General features: G+C 47.6%; 1 protein-coding gene across 1 annotated transcript in view; it reads left to right on the top strand.

Moving 5' to 3' along the window:
* LOC125101138 (chondroitin sulfate proteoglycan 4-like) overlaps window positions 1–18941 on the top strand; it is a 35700-nt gene that overhangs the window by 6738 nt on the left and 10021 nt on the right. The window contains exons 3-5 of the mRNA XM_047731777.1: window positions 5721–5856; window positions 8600–8753; window positions 14206–14580. Coding sequence (XP_047587733.1) covers window positions 5721–5856; window positions 8600–8753; window positions 14206–14580 — 665 coding nt within the window. The remainder of the gene's footprint in view (window positions 1–5720; window positions 5857–8599; window positions 8754–14205; window positions 14581–18941) is intronic.

Below are 18941 nucleotides of genomic sequence, written 5' to 3'. Positions count from 1 at the left end.
GACCTACTTCTGCTGGCTAGAAGGAGGACGTTATCACTGGGCTTGACTACGAAGATGGGTGCCCACTCATTCCTGTGAGCGTGATTGTGTGACCAGGACAGATATGGGCCTCTTCTCCCCTCCACAGGCTGTGGGACTAAATCATGACTTTGGGGGGAATTTATCCCTCTCGTTCCACCACCGTGTAGTGGGTTATGGTGTAGGTGGTGTCTTCCAACCCTGGCCCCCCCGACTTTGAACCACCAAAAGATGAGCTTCCAATATCTACCAAAAAAGAACCGGATGTTTGCTGATGGTCAAACAAACGTAGACCACCGGTTTGCAACAGTGTCAGCAGCCCGTCGATGGCTGTGAGGAGCTGGGCAAGACTTCTCGTTTGAAAGTCTCTGTCGGGAAACCAGGTTTCATGAGGAGGAAGGACACGGGGATCCCCCACGTTTTGTGAAATGAGTAGTGGGGTGAGTCACCACCAGGAGGATCTCTCCGATCCTACAAGGTTCGATGAAGCACCAAGCAGTGGTCCCCCAAAACACACACTGTGATGGGGTCACAGCTGTTTCCTGGATACCGCTTCATCAGGTGACATCTTCCAAACCCCTGCCGGTGTCTGTGAATGTTCTAGCAAAGTGCCTGGTTCAGGGCTGCGAGCATGGGAGCCAGGGTGTCATGGCGCCCAAGGGCCTTGGTTTTAGAGAGACTCAGCTTTGGGTCCCAACCCTCTTACTAGCAGACAGGAAAGTCCTCACTCATCCCATAGTTTCTTTCATCTCATTTCCCTCTAGATATGTGTCTTTCTCTCTTGTGATAGAGTAACAGAAGCTGTTGCCCGATTCCTAAATAGGAAGGAGAGAGGGCGGGACTAGAGGCTAGAGGGAATGCAGAGAAATGCAGATACATCATGATGGTGTCACTTGGAATGGCCCCTCTCAGTTTCAGCAACTGTTCTGGCAACTGTGGGACCTATAAGGGACCTCTGGGTGGCTTGTGCTTGGGCTCACCAGGAATCTAATTTTGGCTAAAGGAATCACCTCCCACCGCCCTGAGTCTCTAGAGCTAACTCTTAGAAGAAACAGAAGAAAATCCCCACTGGCGCCTATCTGCTTTAACTTTCTTCCATCATTTTAAGGTCTCGCTCCCAAATGCTCTGGGAGAACAATCCTTGAAGAAGCCAAGGTTGATTTCTATTTCACTGTGAGAAATCTCAGGTCTTATCTCCAGCATAGATTTTCATTATGAGAAGTCATGAAGATTACAAAGCAACAGAAAGGTCCCAGGGGAGCAAGGGCAGGGCTGGCATTTTGGGGTAATGGTAGGTACACCTCACTGATGTCTAAGTTTTTTCCAGGGCCTCTAATTTCTGCTGCAGAAGGAATTCCTGGTTCTTAGTATTCACCCATGAAATCACCAAACTGGCAACTCCAAGTTGAAAAAAAAAAAAAACAAACACTTCAAATTAATTCCTTCATCAAATATTGATTGAGTACCTGCTATGTGCCAGCCACTGTTCCAGCCCCTGGGGCTAGGCCACAGAGATGATGGTGATGAACATGGGACAGCAGCAGAGACGGAGTGAGGCAGGCTGATTCGGGTCATGTTTAGAAGAAGAGATGCAGAACTTGGGATGTAAGGAGAAGAGATGAATGGAAGTTGATTCTTAAGGCTGAACTTGAACCACTGGGTCCATGTGGTTTTGGATACAGAGATGAGGGAGGACCAGGCTGGGGGCCAGAAACGAAGGGTTCTATTTTTGTCACATTAATTTTGAGATGTTTATTCGACCTCTGAGAGGGGAGGCAAGTAAGATTTCCTTGTGCAGCCCTGGGCTATTATCGCAAAATACCGTAGACTGGGTGGCCTACAGGATACATGTGTATTTCCCACAGCTCCGGAGGCTGGGAAGTCCAAGATCAAGGTGTCAGTAGATCTGGAACCTGGTGAGGGCTCGCTTTCTGATTTACAGACAGCCATCTTCTAGCCTCACGTGGCCAAGAGCAGAGATAGGAAGACAAGCTCTCAGGTCTCTTGCGTAAGGGCACTAACCCCACCATGAGGGCTCCACTCTCATGACCTAATCACCTCCCAAAAGTCCCACCTCCTCTTACCATCATATGGGGGAGTAGGATTTCAACACATGGATGGGGAGTGGGTGGCACAAACATTCAGTCCATAACAAGGCTTTTGGCAACACGAGTAGGGCTAAAACCCAGGGGTATCTTCAGAACTAGAGATATGAATTTGGGAGTCATTTCCATGTACTACCTCAAACCAGGGGATAGGGAAGGGTTTGCAGATGGAGAAGAAAGGAGGAGGAAGGGCTGAGCTCCGGGGTTTGGTGGCAGGCAGAGATTGCTTGGAGCACCAGGAGCCTGCCAAGAAGGCTGTGCTGGATGGAAGCCAGGAACACTAAATGCTTCAAGGAGGAAATAGTCAACTTGAATGCTACCAAAGGTAGGATATTATGAGAACAGATACACACCATTGGATGTGGTGACAGGTGACCATGATGCAAACAGATATTGGGGAGCTGGGATGAGAGACCAGGTGAGAGGTAGCCAGAAAGAGTTTTCCTTCTCTGTTATAGAAAGGGAGGTGTGTTCAGCTATAGAAACTGGATGAAATTTGGAGTCAGAAGACTGAATCCTAGGATTAAGACTCATCGGCTGGATGATTTTGAGCAAATGCTCTTCCACATCTCAAGGTCAATCCGAAACATGGGTTTGACAATAATGCCTCCTCTCCCTGGTTTTTGTTTTTAAATATTAATATTTTTTTATATCCTTGATTTCAGAAACTGAGCATAGGTTTAAGAATCACATATTCTCTTAGAACATCTCCCCAACTGGATCATGAGGACTTACCAAAATTCCATGAAGACAGACATGGCATTAATATTCTTAATAACCTACTCCTTCGTTTATTTACTCATTCCTTCAACATATCGTCATTAAAAACCCATGGTTCTAGATCCTGAGGCTGCTGCAATGACCAAAGCAAGTCCCTCCCTCCTGGAGTCCACATCATAGTACAGGAAGGCAGACCATAAATACCAGTTTCAGTGATAGACGCCATGGGGGAAAGTAAAGCAGGTTAAGTGGGATGAGGAGTTATTTTCCAAAGGTGACCCATCGAAGGATGTTTTAGCACAGACCCGCAGACATAATCCGGGCAGAGGAAACTGGGAGCATCAAGCCCCTGAGGAGGGAATGTCCGCAGTTAGGGTGATTTTCTAGTGTGGAGTCGACTTTTCCTTCTCACCCCACCGCAGACATATCTGGTGTCTTGTTGTTCCCTAGAGCTTTAGGTTTCACAAACTGCTACTCATAGAAAGGAGATAAAGTGTAGTAAAATGACAGGTTGCTGTTTGGCTAGGAAGCATGGTAATCTCTTGAAAAAGCACGCAATCACCACTCTTTCCATGTGGGCTTTTGATGTTTGCTAATTTAGGGCTACCTTATTCCCCACCCTCTCGCGATCCCTAGATTTCCCCCTCCCGTGCCTTCGCCAAGGTCCCTCGGCCTCCGTCTGTGTATCCCAGAAATCCCACAGACCTCCTCTGGCACTCTCGGGCGGTGGTGGTTGGGGTCTGTCTTAGGCTATGAAATGAAGTCTGTAAATTTGATGTGTTAAGGATCTGCGCTGTGCTATTTGCTGAACTTCTAGTCACTTCCCTCTGTCCGTCCCGCAGTGTCATCCTCACATAAATTCTGAGGCCATCTTCTTTTCCACAGAGGAGTAAACAAGAGGGGACAGTGGAGGGTTGGAGGTAAGCACAGGTCATTTTTATGGGCCTGGTAGGCCTTTGTAAGGATGTTGGCTTTTTTCCTGAGAAATCTCTAAAATCATAAACTTTTCTTGTCTCCTTATGCATAAGACAGAAGCAGCATTGATGGATGTCCTTGTCTCCATGCCACCCAACCGTCAGAACTTTCAGATGTCATGAAAACTTAGCTTTCTACTCCACCTAAAACAGTGCCAACACTGGGTTGGTATTATACTTGACTTCCTCTGGATCTGAGGCAGGAGTTTGCACACGGAAGGAAAGAACACAGTTGTGCAGAGTGAAGAAAGACCAGTCTCTCTCTCAAATATATATGGTTTATTGATCCATCTGGGACACTATAGAGATTGAATTGTTACTATAAATAATTATACCGTGACCACAGACATAAACCAGGCCTATCTTGGATACACCGGGAGTAATGTCAATGTATATATAAACAATTTTATGTAACAAAAGGAAGATAAGGAACTTGAAGGGACTCCATCTTAGAAAGGCTCCCCCTTGGGTGCCTTCAGGTCCCAGTTGTTAAGCCAGCTCAGGTCATGATCCCAGGGTCCTGGGATCAAGCCCCATATCAAGCCCCACATCAGGCCCCCTGCTCAGCAGGAGGCCTGCTTCTCCCTCTCCTGCTCCCCTGCTTGTGTTCCCTCTCTGGCTATGCTTCTCTCTGTCAAATAAATAAATAAAATCTTAAAAAAAAAAAAAAGGGGTCCATCTCTGCTATTTCCTGCTAGACCCTATTTACTCATGTTCTATATTTTTCCTTGCATCTGAGTAAAAACCACTATGTTCCTACTCAAAGAAGGAAGCCAGAAAGTGAATCATTTTCTGAGTGTCTCTGAGGCTTCAAACACCTGATAACATCTAAGGGCTGGCTCTTTAACATGTTCCAGAACATTCGCCTTGAACAAACCCCAGCTGACACTGGCATCAGTGACCCCCACCTTCAATGATTTATAAAATAAAACCTACTGTGCACCTGTCCCTCACCTCTGATCAGACTCGACCCTAGATTCCTGAAGGATCACGTACCCTGGACCCCTTTCCAATATAAACGTCTAGCCCTAAGCAGTGAAGAGACTCATTCTCCTTTCCTTTCTGAGCCTCCCAGGTAGCCTGTGTACTATTCTCTGCCACTCGAGCTGTTCTGTGTACTCTGTCTTCATGTTTTCTGACTCGAGTTTGATTTGCATGAATCCAGGGAGCCCCTTGGCTGGTCCTGGAGGAGCTCCCTCTGGGTCCTCAGCCCCAACCTGCCTACACCAAAAGGAGAGAGAAGAAGGATCACACCAAGGATTATGCTAAGTCTTTCTGACCCATGTGGAACCCATCCACACATAGCAGACACCCTTCATCCCATTTCATAGAGAAAATTGAAGCTGTCAAGCTCAATTCTCAGTGCTCTGACCTATACCTTGCCATATGCCTAAGTTCATCCTCCCCTCCTCTCTTCTAGTTCCAGATCAATGTGAACTTGTGTCTGGACCCCATTTCCTCCTGCCTCTTCTGGGGCCCACTTCTAGCATCCCCTCTCCTGGGATCGTCCATCTCTCCTTCTTCCCCATCTAAAAGCAAGCTCTAATTCTACAAATCCCTTTCCTGATATTATGTTTCCCTCGTTCCTCTTCTAACTTCATTCCTCCTCTTCCATCCAAATACTTGAAGCACGATGCACACATGATGTCCCTTCTTTGTGTTCTGCCCACTAAGGGCACTATAATTTCTGTCTCCCACTGAGTTATTAGAGCTATGCTCATCAAAATTAGCTTTATCTAAGTGGCAAGACCACTGGACGGTGTTCATCTTTATCTCACTTGACTTTTTTATTTTTTTTCCTTTTTGGATGGCTTTAGCACGGTTGAGCATTTGTAATAAACATTCGGGACTTCCTCAACTCCCGTTCGACTAGAAACCCCCGGTCTCTTGGAATCTCTCTCAGGTTGCTCACGTGTGGTCTCCTCCAAAGTCATTGTCACCAGTACAGTCACGATGAACTAATCCCGGAGGAAGATATCGAATACTCAGCCATTTCTAAATTCCTGCAGGTGGCACCAGACACACAGGATCATAGGCAGGTGAGCTGAGAAGGGGCTATGAAAAGTGGGTGCGGCTCTTTATTTCTGCCTGGAAGAGACTTAATACTCAGGGCTCTGGATCTGCAGGAGCCTTGTGGCCAAGGGGTCCCCTTAGGTCATGTTCATCTTTCCAGGCTCACCAGTTGCGGTTGGAGGTAGGACTCAGTCACATGTATAACTTCCATAAGGGGAGGCCAAATACAGCAGCCAATAGTCTTTGGAAAGCAGAGTTCAAAAATTTAAAAATCAATATTTTTGTCCTCAGATAGCCCCAAATAGTTGCTCGTGGTTTCTTATGTTTCCTTAACTAGGGTTACCAGAATACAGCTTTGTATTAGAAATGCAAGTTCGGCAGAAATGTGTCTTCCCTAATGAGGCCTGGTGCCTGTCGGTATTGTGTCTGAGTCCCTGGGGCTGGTCAGTGGGTGGTGGTGACACTCTGGTTTCCCAGTTGCTGAGGAGTCCACACACCTCCTGTGGACATATTAAGTGGCCATAAACTACCCTGGAGCTTGGGGACTCAATGCAGGGATTTCACACGGGGCCTGATTCTACACCAGCCCTGTGGGTGGGTTTGTGGGGAGAATTTCCCACTTGGAGCTGGTCACGGGGACCCCCTGTTACTCGGTGGGTGACTTCACATCAAAGTCTGTGGCTTGGTGGAGCCTTGGCTCTGAATGAGAAGCAGAAAATGGTATAGTTGGAAGAAGAGGATTCACCGCTGTGGGAAGGTTACAAGAATGCCATTGTGGCCACAGACAAGAGCCGGCTTTGTGTGCTCTGTGTTGCTGAATGGCCTCTGTAAAAGTCCATTTGTTCAAGGCAGCATGGAATGTCCTAGCTGGCAGACACCTCTGAGACCAGCTAACCCAACCTTCTCGTTCTTTTTAATATAGGTTTCAAAATGCAGACTGTGGTGGGACACCCCCGCCCCCCCACAATCATTGAGCACAGTCCCGTGATTTCAAAAATTTTTCCCATCCCTTGAAACAGACAAGGATAGGCAGGTAACACATGGAGATTTTTGAAATGAAATTCTTCACACTGACTGCTTCTGGGACAACCCTCATTTCTTTATTAACCTGTGGCCAACTGACTTCTGTCCTCACTCTCTAGAAAAACAGTTCTGAAGGCCTTTAGGTCCCCCTCATCTTGGGTTCTCATGACATTTCCGCCAACCCATTTGTCAAAGTCTAGCTCGAACCCCAAATTACACAATTGAATAGGGTTATTTCTTGTAAACTATACAGTAAAATACCCATTATTGATATGATAGACCCTCATGACCTTTCTCTTTGCTGGGATTGGAGCTGGTGTTATGCCCATGTATGGCATTTTAATGACAACAAAAGTCCCCTAAAATAAAAAAATTAAAAATCAAAAATTCTTCTGGGATTAAGACATATTTGTCTCTCTACATAAAGATTTTTAAATATATAGAATTAGGTTATATAATTCATATGTGTGTGGTTTTATAATAATACTCTCAAGTTAATAAAGACATTTAATTTCTACCATTGTTGTATGAATGTAAAGTTAGTTTTTAATATCACACTCATGTATGGTTTTGATTACTATCCCAGTGGAGTGATTATATGTATGCATAGGAATGTTTCGTTCAAATATATTTGGATTTTCAATAATCATAAATCAAATTTTACCTTTATGTATAAAAACCCTTTATGTAATGTAAAATGTATAATATTGTACATAATATTCAGAATACAATTATTTTTGGTAAATTAGTTTGTATTTTTAATGTCCCTCTCACGTCCATCATCTATGGCCTTTTGTTCTATCTAAAGCCTTTTTTAGTGGGGTTCTGTTCCTGGCAAGCAAACTAGTATAGGGGAGTAATCTTTTTTTTTTTTTAAAGATTTTATTTATTTATTTGACAGAGAGAGATCACAAGTAGACAGAGAGGAAGGCAGAGAGAGAGAGAGAGGGGGAAGCAGGCTTCTTGCTGAGCAGAGAGCCCGATGTGGGACTCGATCCCAGGACCCTGAGATCATGACCTGAGCCGAAGGCAGCGGCTTAACCCACTGAGCCACCCAGGCGCCCCGGGAGTAATCTTTTTTAAATGAAACAAATCCCTGCATCCTTCCACACCCACCTGTTTCCTTTTGCCCTTGGTCTTTGCACGTCTTTGAACAGAATCTTTCAAGGAAGGGAGAGCTCACTTTGCTTAAGGGCAGGTATAGTTAGCAGTCCAAATGCTGCCTCCTCTCCGGGACCAAGCATGTTATATAGATGGTCTCATTTCACCATTTCCATTTTTCAGATGCTAAAGCAGAGGTATGTAGGTTAAATCGCTTGCCCTACTGAGCGCTGGACCTGGGATTTGAACCTATCATCACTCACCCAGTCAGAGGTTATAGAACCTACATGAAAAGCCACCTCCACAAATCATGGGGCTATTACCCAACTGCTGCTCAGTTGTGTTGTCCCCCACCCTCCCCCTCCTTACAGTTAGTATGTAAACTTGGGTTTGGGGGTTCTTGACCTCCCACGGAAAAAGGCTGAATGGGCCTAGGTTCCTGACAGACTGGCCCAGCTCCAATCCCCCAATTTCCAAGCTTCTCCCCACCAACCACCCGCAAACATGCCTCAGCTTCCACATTATTGGCTGTGGGTTCTCCTCTGACGTAGAAACTCCCATCAAGTGTTTATCTTTCTACAACCAAGGAAGAGAAAAAACCTTTTGCTTTTTCCCACTTGGAGAAATTTCCCCTTTTCTACTCAGAACATCTATCTTGAAACAGTCACTTTAGGCTGGGCCGAGCACTCCACTGGCCTGGATGAGAGACTCTGCATGGGCTCCAGGCCACTGTGGTATAGGAGTATGGCCTTAGCTGTGTGGGTTTTGCAAGATAAGAAGAAGCTCTTCGTTGTTGGAGGTAGTTGGTTTGGCTGGAATCCCTCTGCTCCCCCTGCTTGGTGGTTCTGCTCTTTGAGAAATTCAGAATCCTTGACAAAGGCCCTCACTTTCCTCAGGCAGCTTTCTAGAACTCAGAGAATTTAATCTCTGTGGCAAACTCACACAAGGTTGCATTTGCCCTTTCTTCTTTCTTTTTGTTGACTTCCCAAGAGATTTCAAGTGTCCAGAGATGATCTTTTGAAACTAGTGTTTCTAAAGTTAGCAGTGACTTCTCAGAGTTCACCTCATTTCCGAATATCAACGCCGCTGAGGTCACAGCCATTGCCTCAAAGAAATTGCTGCAAATTAATCACCTTCAAACTAATCTGGGAGTAGGTTGGGTTCCGTGAGCGTTCTCAGCACTCCTGGATGGGCTCCTGAATATGGCAGATACAAGTCCCGATCTGCATCTCAGAGTTATAAGAATATTAACTTTATTTTTCAATAATCACACGCATGATTTCATATCCAATTCTGCTGAGTGGCTGAACTCCATCTTGGTCTATATAATGCTCCTCTCAACACCCAGCAGACTGAGAGGAATAGGGTTTCCTGCCTTGGGGGACAGGATAATCAGGGGAAGCGGCCAGAATGGTGACATTGGTGGATCCTAAAGGAAGGCAGGGCCCCATGGAAGCAGTACAATCCCTACATGGAGCTTTATGGCTTCAAGAAGACAGTAAGACACCAGGAGAGAAAATGCCTGTGGTGAGTCTTGGCAGCCAAGGCCTTACCCAGCTTCACAAAGAGTCCTGCCCCAGATTGGCTGACAACATTCAGAGTGGCTTGGGAGAAACAGAAAAGTTTCTGACAGAGCTATTCATGGGGGATTGAGACTGTCTCTATAAAGCCTGTGTAGACTGACATCCAAAGGCCACATGGGGTGAGGAATGTCTCAGAAGTCACCCCCACAAGGGCACTGAGGAGCAGCGAACCACCATGCCTCTTCTCTCAGTCTCCCCTGATGTCTTGGCACAATACATTAAGTCCCACGGGACTTCCACACAACTTAGGGAGGGAGATGCAGGAGCAAAAACCTCAGTTGACTGAGATACACCACAGCAAACTGGGAAGTCAAAACTGAAAGCAAGCTGAGTTTGGGAAAAATATAGAAAAATGATCATTCATGCACACCTGGATTTGTGAAGCTAGAGTTGTATACTAGCTCTAGCAAAGTGTGGATTTAGCAGAAGAGCTCAGAAGAATTTCATGGAAACAAAATTCAGGAGGCATATCTGGGTTTCATGGGAATGAGAAACCACTAACAGCTATTGCCTGTGGCTCTGACTGTCCCTCATAATCAGCTTTTCTCTGGGACATGGGACCAATCTCCTCTTGCAAACACTGAGACAGACACAGGTGGCTTTCTCTCCGGGCTCATAGCCTCTGTTTTCCCATTACTTCAGTAGACATGGGTCTTCGGTTGGTGCTCACTAAGGCGCTATCTCCACGTGACCTCTTGGCCCCGTAACTGCCACAAATTCATTGTATTCTTAGTTCCTCTTGGTTGAAAGTTTTGAGAGGGTATCACCTTTGATATTCTTGTTTGCCCTTTAGATCAGGAACTCACCCTGGCTCTATTCTGTGGGGTCAGAGGGTGTGGAGTCGGCTAAATCAGAGATGACCACTCAAACCAGTCATGTCATCAAAAGTATATGCATCATGGAAAGTTTCAGAGAAGAGGATCTTGGGCCCAGTAGCCTGGCCCAGGCCCTAATTTACCTTTGTTAAAACTACTGCTGTATGTTTCTTACACCTCTCTCTACCTTGCCACATCCTTGACAGTAGACGCTTGAATTCATCTTCCTGTGCCTTTTGCATTCGGGAGACAGAGTTCAGTGAACAATGAACCAGTGCTCGTCTCTCTGCTCTTATCCCTTCATTTCTCTATATTCATTCTCTGTTCTATATACCTTTATTTCTGAGTGAACCAGTATTCAGATTAAAACCCAAATAGAATAATTCTTGTTGCTGAGGCTTAACTGCTGAGTGTTGGCCACAGCAACTAGAGCCAGAGCTATAGGGACTCCCACCCACGGGGTCTAGGACTCTTCAACCTCAAAAAAATCAGAACTACTATGGGCAGTGGGGTAATGCCAGAAATTACTAACGTGGTGTGATTTGCCATTTATAATAAGAAATTAATATTTTGTCTTAATTTTTTGCTTCTCCTAAAACCCTTGGGAGCTCCTAAGTGAAGAGAATATCTTTAAAAACAAAAACAAACAAACAAACAAAGAAACAAAAAAAAAAACCCACCTCTTTTGTTATGTTAATAAGGTGGCTTTTGGAAAGCCTCCGGTACACTAAAGGTAGTGGCTGGTTGCCAAGGGAACCAATTGTGTGATTAGAAAGTAGGAACAGTCAGTCCCATCTCCTGACCTCCAAGGAGGGGAGAGGAGTTAAAGGTTGAATCCAATCCCTAAGGGCCAATGATTTAATCAATCATGCTTATGTAATGAAGCCTCCAAGAAAACCCAAAAGGAGGGGTAAAGAGAGTTTCTAGGCTGGTAAACTGGAAGGATTCCATGTGCCACTGATATCCCGGCACCTTGTAGGCCCTCTTTAGCATATGAAACCTCCCTTCCCCTCACCTTCCCCCAACCACAAGGTACATAACCTGCCATCTCTCACAACCTGGGGCAGCAGCTCTCCCCACCCACAGGTCCTGTCTCCGTGCTTTAATATACCACCATTTTGCACTGTAAGGGCCTATTCAGCCAGAGCAGCCCCACCCCGGTTGAACTGCCATTTTGCTGTAAAGCTTAAATTGACCGGGAAACCAGTCCCACGTAACAAAGTCCAAGTACAAGGGTGGGTCAGGCCAGGTGGAGGTATTCAATCAGTGGGGGAGCATACTGTCTCCTAGCTACCAAGGAGTTTGGGCCCCCGCCCTTTGGGAGCCTTTTGGCGCCAATCCTAACCAAGGTGTGATAGGCTGGTTCAAATGTCTACTAGGGTAAGTTGTAATTCAATTTGTCGCCTAGCATCACTGTGGAGTTTCCTGTGTGTGTGTTACAATCTCATTGGCCACCTGTGTGTGGCCAGGCCCAACCACATGGCCTTTGCTCTATAAAAGTTAGTCTGGAAAGCAGGGAGGGGTTGTCCTCTCTGGAGGGGCGGCCCCGACCAGTCTGTTTGATGGTAGTTCTGATTCCTGATGCTTGGCGCGAAATAAAGCTTTGCTTGACCTTCGCTTTGTATCAGTCTCGCTCCTTTAATCACGGACCCATTATTGGGGTACCCAATTTTGGGGGGACCCAACAGCACCAAAGATGTCTCAAGAATTCTTTCTTGGTCATCGGCTCGGGACCTCAGCCCACCGAACCTCACCTAGGTTCTAGAACTTCATCACTACAAGTTGATTTTTTTCAAGTTCTCTCTGGGTAGCTGGGATACAGGGGTACAAGAGCACCTGTCTCCTTTCCTCTGAAATCCCAGATCTCTACCCCCTTCTCCTTAGTTCAGAATGACATATCTACTTCATTTTGTCTGTCTTTGGAATTTCCATGTCTCTGTGGACTCCCTGTATGTACACCTATTAAATCTGAATTTAATCTGTTAATCTATCTCCTATCTATTTGGTTCTTAGTCCAGTTACAAGGGCCTTTGAGGGAACACGAATTCCTGCTGCCCAACATAAACCAGTATCTAATGTGTAAACTGGTTTCCCAAGGCCTGTGAGCCATTCTAGCAAATTAATTGATCCCAAGTAGGGGAGTATCAGGAGCCTCTGCTCTATAACCAGTCAGTCAGAAGGCCTCATAGCAATCTGGACCTGTGATTAGCATCTCAACTGGAGGGCGGTCCTGTGTAACTGAGTCCTTAACCTGTGGAATCTCATAAAGATAGTGCCAGAACTGAGTCCAGTCGTACCCAGCTGGTGTCAGAATATTGCTTGGGGTGGGGGAAAAAGCCCACACATTAGAACTGGTATCAGAATTGTTCTGTGGATAACATGAGTAGTCTTTAGCAGTACATATGGCTAAGCTCATGGAAGGAAAATAAGACAGTCCTTCATCCCTAAGGACAGATCAAAGATGACTCATTTTTAGGACTGTGTGTCTCCCAAGGATGCTCAGAAACCAGCCAGAGAAGCCCCACAGACTAGACTGGGCTCCCCGGTACGATGAGAGTGCCCAGCGATTCCCTACCTTGTGCCAGGTGTCATGCTCAACAATCACTCCTTATGAGCTAGCTAAACCACACAAGCAAGTTGTGTCCTAGTTAAGACAAATGAGAGATTTGCCCAAGGTCACATACCAGTGTCACTAGTACCCAAGCTGGAATCTGCACACAGATCTCTTAAAGCACCAGGCCTGTGTTCTTAACCAGAGGTGACATTTGAATAAAGCCTCCTTGGTGCACACCGGAGGCTCTCTGGGGAATCTGGTTTGGCACCGCCTATATTTTAAATTTATGTGCATCCCTGAGGCTGCCAGGAGAAATTCTGCACGCCTGGTCCAGTCGGAGCTGAGCTGGCTTCTCAGCCCCAGGCAAACTTATGTGACCTCTAACGCTTTGGTAGGACAGAGCCAGCCAGAAGTGGGGGGCAGAAAAGGGGCAAGAAGTAGGAAGCAGTTCCCCTAGAGCTGCAGGGCTAGGCTGCCAGGAGAAAGCGGGGAGGAGGTGCTCAGCAGGCCAAACACCTCTGCTCCCAAGTAAAACAAATTACAGATTGTCTGCTGACAAAAAGGTCAAAATTGGATTCTGTGCTTAAACACGCGTGCGCGCACGCGCACACACACATACACACACACACACACCAAAACCCCACTTTACTACAGAACTAAAAAAGGAAAGGAAAGGGATATGAAGTCATCCTTAATTTTATCAGGAATACACCGTCACTGGCATTGATTGCCCTTGTAGCCCTTTTGTTAGCATTTTGTCAAACCCCAGCCTTGCAGAGAACAGAGCCCCGGAAACTCATGGGAAAGAGAAATTGATCTAGAAGGCCCTTGGCTCTTATTGGTCAAATCCTGTTCTTGTCAGATCTTGGTCCTGTCCATTTTACCAGAAACCTCATACCTGGGTGGAGGCTCTTCCTGTGAACATGTGGCCCAAACCATAGGGTGAGTTTTTGCACACACGACCCTTGGGCCTTGATTAATTCCTCTGACAGAGGCTCCAAAAAATCCAATGAAAAAACCTGGGGGACCGTCCTTTAAATACAAACGAGGTTCACATTTGATAAGGAATGACTATGTCATCTTATCACCGCCCACTCCGAGTCGTTCATCCAACACATATTTGCTGGTGCCAACGCGCAGGGTATACACTGGACATCCGGCAAAGGGCAGAACAAACCCCCCGCCCTCAGCCGGGTCTGGGGAACTAGCCCACGTCCTCCATTAGTCCTTCCCCAGCCTCTCTTTGTCACCACCTCCTGCTGGCCCATGTCACCTCGCCACACCTGTCGCCCGCTTGAGCGGGGGCCACGAACCCTTTGCCCTCGGCGCCTCGTTGGGCGCCTGTCCCCCCACCGCCCCGGCCCGGTTTCGCCCGCGGCCTGGGAGAAGGAGGCCCGGCCCGGGCGGGCGCTGGTGGCGCGCAACAGCTGCAGGTCGCAAATGGCTCTCCCCGCCCCGGCCCAGCCCCCCGCGCTGGCTGGAGGCGGCGCCCCCTGGCCCGGCTGCGGGCCCGGGCCGCGGGGCGGAGAGGGGCGGGCGCAGGTAGCTGGGCCGCCGCCCGGGTGCGAGCGCGGGCGCGGGGCCGCCGTGGCGGGATGGGGCGGCTCGGGGCCCGCCGCCTCGTCCTGCTCGCCGCCTGCCTGGGGCTCTGCGGGGCGCGCGGGGCGCTCGGAGGTACGCGCCCAACTCCCCCTCCCCGTCCCCTCCCCGGCCGCGCCGCGTCGCGCCTGCCAGCGGAGGGTGGGGGCCCTCTCGGGACTCCAGGGGGCCCCGGGAAGCCGCGCGGCGACCCCGACTCGAGCTCTGGGGCCGGACGTTCCTGGGCTGGGCGGCGGGGAGGAGACTGTTTGGCCCCGCGCGGGGGTGTGGGCGCCGCCGCGGGAAACTTCCAGCCACCCCCACCCCACACACCCGCGCGAGGCCCGCCGCGCCAGTTCCGGGGAGCCCAGGGGAGTCCCGGGGTGGGGTTCCGGGGTGGGGGCCCCTCCCGAGCTTCGCAGGGCCCTCGCCGCCGACCGGGGGTTTCGGAGCTGGACTCCGGGGTGCACTCCCAGCAGAGCGAACGAATCCCGCCGCCCTCCCTTCTGAGCCTGTGCAGCTCTGCGCCTGGCCGGGGCCGGTGGGAGGTGCTGGGCTGCGGCGACCCGCCGGCCTGTGGGGCCTTAAACTCGTCCCGAAATTCTTTGGTTGCTGGCCTGGCCTGTTGTTCTAGAAGTACCTCTACAAGTTCACCTACATTTTCTGGACCTCAGTCACTGGAAATGCTTTGCATTTCCATGGCGCTTTCCAGGAGTGAAGGATTACTAATGAAAGCTAATTATTGGGACTTTTTACACAACCAGTCGTGCGCTTGGGCCTTCTCGCCCTCCTTGGCTCCTTGTAATTTAGTGTAGTTCAATGAAAGACGTCCTCTGAGACTTTTTAAAGATAAAGCATTATAAATCAAAGGCCTTGTATCTCTTTGTAGGATTCGGATTAAAATCTGAATGCTTATTTACTTCATTTTAGGCATAGAACAGAAAAATAGTGCCATTGCTGCCTACACCATCTCGTGATTTCACGAGGAGCTTGGGAGTCGAGTTCCAGCCAGGATGGCATTTGTACTATGGACCCTTCACTCTTACCCCAGTTGCTTGGGGTCTGACTGCAGCACTCCCTCTCCCAACCCCTGCCTTGTGTGTGGGCCCTTCCAAGCTCCTTCTCCCATCTTCTTCCTCCTTCCCTGATTCCTGCTTGGCCCTAAGGGTGGATTGCGCCCAGTACTGGAGGTCTGGGGCTGCAGTCTGAAGCTTTGATGTGGCTTTGAGAGGCAAGGTTCCAGTTGCAGAAAAGGGAGATCTGGGAGCGCAGGGAATGGTTTGATTGAACCAGTGGTCAGTGTAGGGTGATGGCCAAGTCCGTAATTTTGGAGTCAGATGGACTAGGGCTTCAACCCGGGTGCCATCTTGTGGTCTCAGACTGGCTTTGGGAAAGTCTTAGTTTTCCTTCTCTAGTTTCTTCTCTTAGTTTCCCTCTCTCTTAATTTTGCATCTGTGCAATTGAAATACTTGACTTCTTCAGAGAGGCTCGAGTAAAATACTGTGTAAGACTTTCTTACTGTCAGACAACTGCTCAGTAATGTTCATTTCCCTACTTCTCTACTCATTACCCTCTTTCCTCATCACCTGTGTGATTACCTTGGGTATGAGGCTAAAAGCCAATGGATTAGACACCCATGGAGGGGTACAGAATGCAGATAGGAAACGTTTCTGGAATTCCATAGCATATACAGTAGTTCCCCCTTACCCACAGGAGATACATTCCGGGCCCCTCAGTGGATTCTGAAATCATGGATAGTATCGAACCCTTACAGGTACTATGTTTTTTTCTATAATATATACCTGTGATAAAGTCTAATTTGTAAATTAGGCATAGTAAGAGAATAATTGTAAAAATAGACTATTAAAAGTTACATGAACATGGTCTCACTCTCTCAAGATCTTATTATACTGCATTCACCCTTCTCATGGTGCTGAGAGATGTCTGTGTGATGAGATGAACCACGTGAATGGCGGAGGCGTTGTAACGTAGCTTTCGGCTGCCATTGACCTTCTGAAGATACGTCAGAAGGAGGTTCATCCGCTTCCGGACCATGACTGACCATGGGTAACTGAAATCATAGGTAAGGGAGGACTCTTGTATTTTTAACGTATTGCCTCACCCATGGATCTAATGGCAGCCCAAATATTGGATACTGTGGTCTCCTCAAAAGCTGTTTTGGGGCACTTTGAAGAACATCTTCTTGAGTAGCTAGATGTGGGATCTAATTTTAGGTTTCTTTCTGACTTCTTTGGACGATTCAGCCTGTTGCTTTGAAGAAATCTAATTGTTAAACGTAGGTTAGCTCTGCTCTCAGTCCTTGAGGGACTGATTGTGTCCTCAGCTTGGAGAGTCTTGCCACAGCAAGGAGCCACTTTGTCTGGTAAACAGATACTGTCTCAGTAAGAATAGTCTTAGCGTTGGCTCTCAGCATATCCCTATTTGCAAATCAAATATCAATCCTGCTATCACTAACTACTTTCTCAAGGTACAACATGTACTCAGCACTAGACTCATGTTGTCAATAGTTCAACAATTTTTGATGACCTTCTTATCAGATCTCATTAGAATATTACTGCTTTGACTTTGGGCTGATGAAGAACTTGACTAGGAAGAGGAGAAAGGCCAGCCCTTCCAGTTCCTTTTGCCTTTACTGGTCTTCAAATTATTTCTCTCTATTTTTAATCTCTGGCTTATTTGTGGGAATTTTAAAGAGCAACTGATCCTGTTAGTGAGGATTTGTGTAGTTATAGTGAAATAACAACTGTAAGCTCAGTTGTCCAGGCATACCACGTGTGGTGTGTCAGTGAATGGAAAAGAGAGGGAGGCATTGGTGTCCGTCTTTCTGTCCTGTAGAGTTCCTACTGCACCATCAGAGAGACTTGGTACCCAGCAGGTGAGACACATGCCTAGTCTCACCTGGGCAACTGAGGCAGGACAGCCATCAATCTGTAAATTAGAGCTGAATAAAGAATTCTTATTGTTCTAGAGTCTTATTTTTTTTAGATTAAAGCAGGCTGTGAATTTTTAATATTTTCTTCAGGTTCCACAGTGAATATCTTGGCACCCCACTTTGCCATTTCTTTTTTCTCCTTTTTTTTTTTTTTCCACTTTGCCATTTCTGCTTAAGGCTGTGGTGTCCGGACCCAAATGTTCACCATGACCAGTGTGTCGCTGTGAGCCAAGCACCAGCTGGTGCGGCAGGAAGGGACCCAGCGTGGTGGCCCCAGCCCCACTCACTACCCATTCCCTCCCCCGCACTGTGGTAATAGACAGGTACCCCTCCAGTTCATGCAGGGAAGCCCAAAAATTCAGGTGTTCGATTATAATCTGTCTTTTTTTAAAGATTTTTTTTTAAAGATTTTATTTATTTATTTGACAGAGAGAGATCACAAGTAGGCAGAGAGGCAGGCAAGGAGAGAGGAGGAAGCAGGCTCCCTGATGATCAGAGAGCCCGATGTGGGACTCGATCCCAGGACCCTGAGATCATGATCTGAGCTGAAGGCAGAGGCTTAACCCACTGAGCCACTCAGGTGCCCCGATTATAATCTCTTTTATTTAAAATACCGTCATTTAATATTTTTAAAAATAGAGCTGCACGGTCCATACAAAGCACAAACAAGACTCATAACTTCTACTTATGGGGCCTTTCCCAATGCTTCTGCTTTATTGCCCTCCGTATTCCTGGCACATAGTCTAATACCTAGAAATGACAGGTGTCCAATAAATCCGAGCCCCTGAAGGACCCAATGCACCTGGGGGCTGTGGAAGGCAGAACAGCAGCTCCCCAGCAAGTTCACTCTTAATGCCCAGAACAGAGAATATGTTGCTTTATGTGGCAAAAGAGACTTCCCAGCTGTGATACAATTAAGGATTTTGAGGTGAGGGGTTACCTCAGCTTATCTGTGTGGGCCGTAAGCAAACACAGGGCATTGTAAGAGGGAGAAGATGATACGTTGGAAGCAGAGGCTGGAGTGATGTGACTGCTGGCTGGGCGCACCAGCCAAGAAATGTGGCAGTCTTCTAGAAGTTGCAAAAGGCCAGGAGACCGATTTCTCCCCTCCAGCTGCCAGAAGAAAAAATGTAGCCCTGCAGACCCCTTGATTTTAGCTCAGTGAGACCTGTGTTTGGACTAACTAGTCCCCAGGATAGTAAAGCAATAGATTGGGGTCATATTAAGACATTACATTTGGGGTAACTTGTCGCAACAGCAAGAGGAACTGAGGGGCAGGGGAGCAAACACAGCTGTTCACAAGGGCCGCATGCAGTGCTTCTAAGCTAGGACGTGGGCTCTATGTCACTAAAGAGGGCACTGTCAGCTCAACCAGCGCCCAGCTAGGGGCCAGGACTGCCTCCCCGCTTCATTCCAGAGGTGCTAGGGGCAGCTACGGAGCCTACAGGAATAGCTCCCCCTGGAGTGGTGCGGGACCCCCGTCTGCCTGACCTTAGGCAGCAGG

Source organism: Lutra lutra, chromosome 5, assembly GCF_902655055.1.
Source record: "Lutra lutra chromosome 5, mLutLut1.2, whole genome shotgun sequence".
Taxonomy (NCBI): domain Eukaryota; kingdom Metazoa; phylum Chordata; class Mammalia; order Carnivora; family Mustelidae; genus Lutra; species Lutra lutra.
The sequence above is the reverse complement of the archived record's forward strand: the minus strand, read 5'-3'. Positions and strand labels throughout refer to the sequence as shown.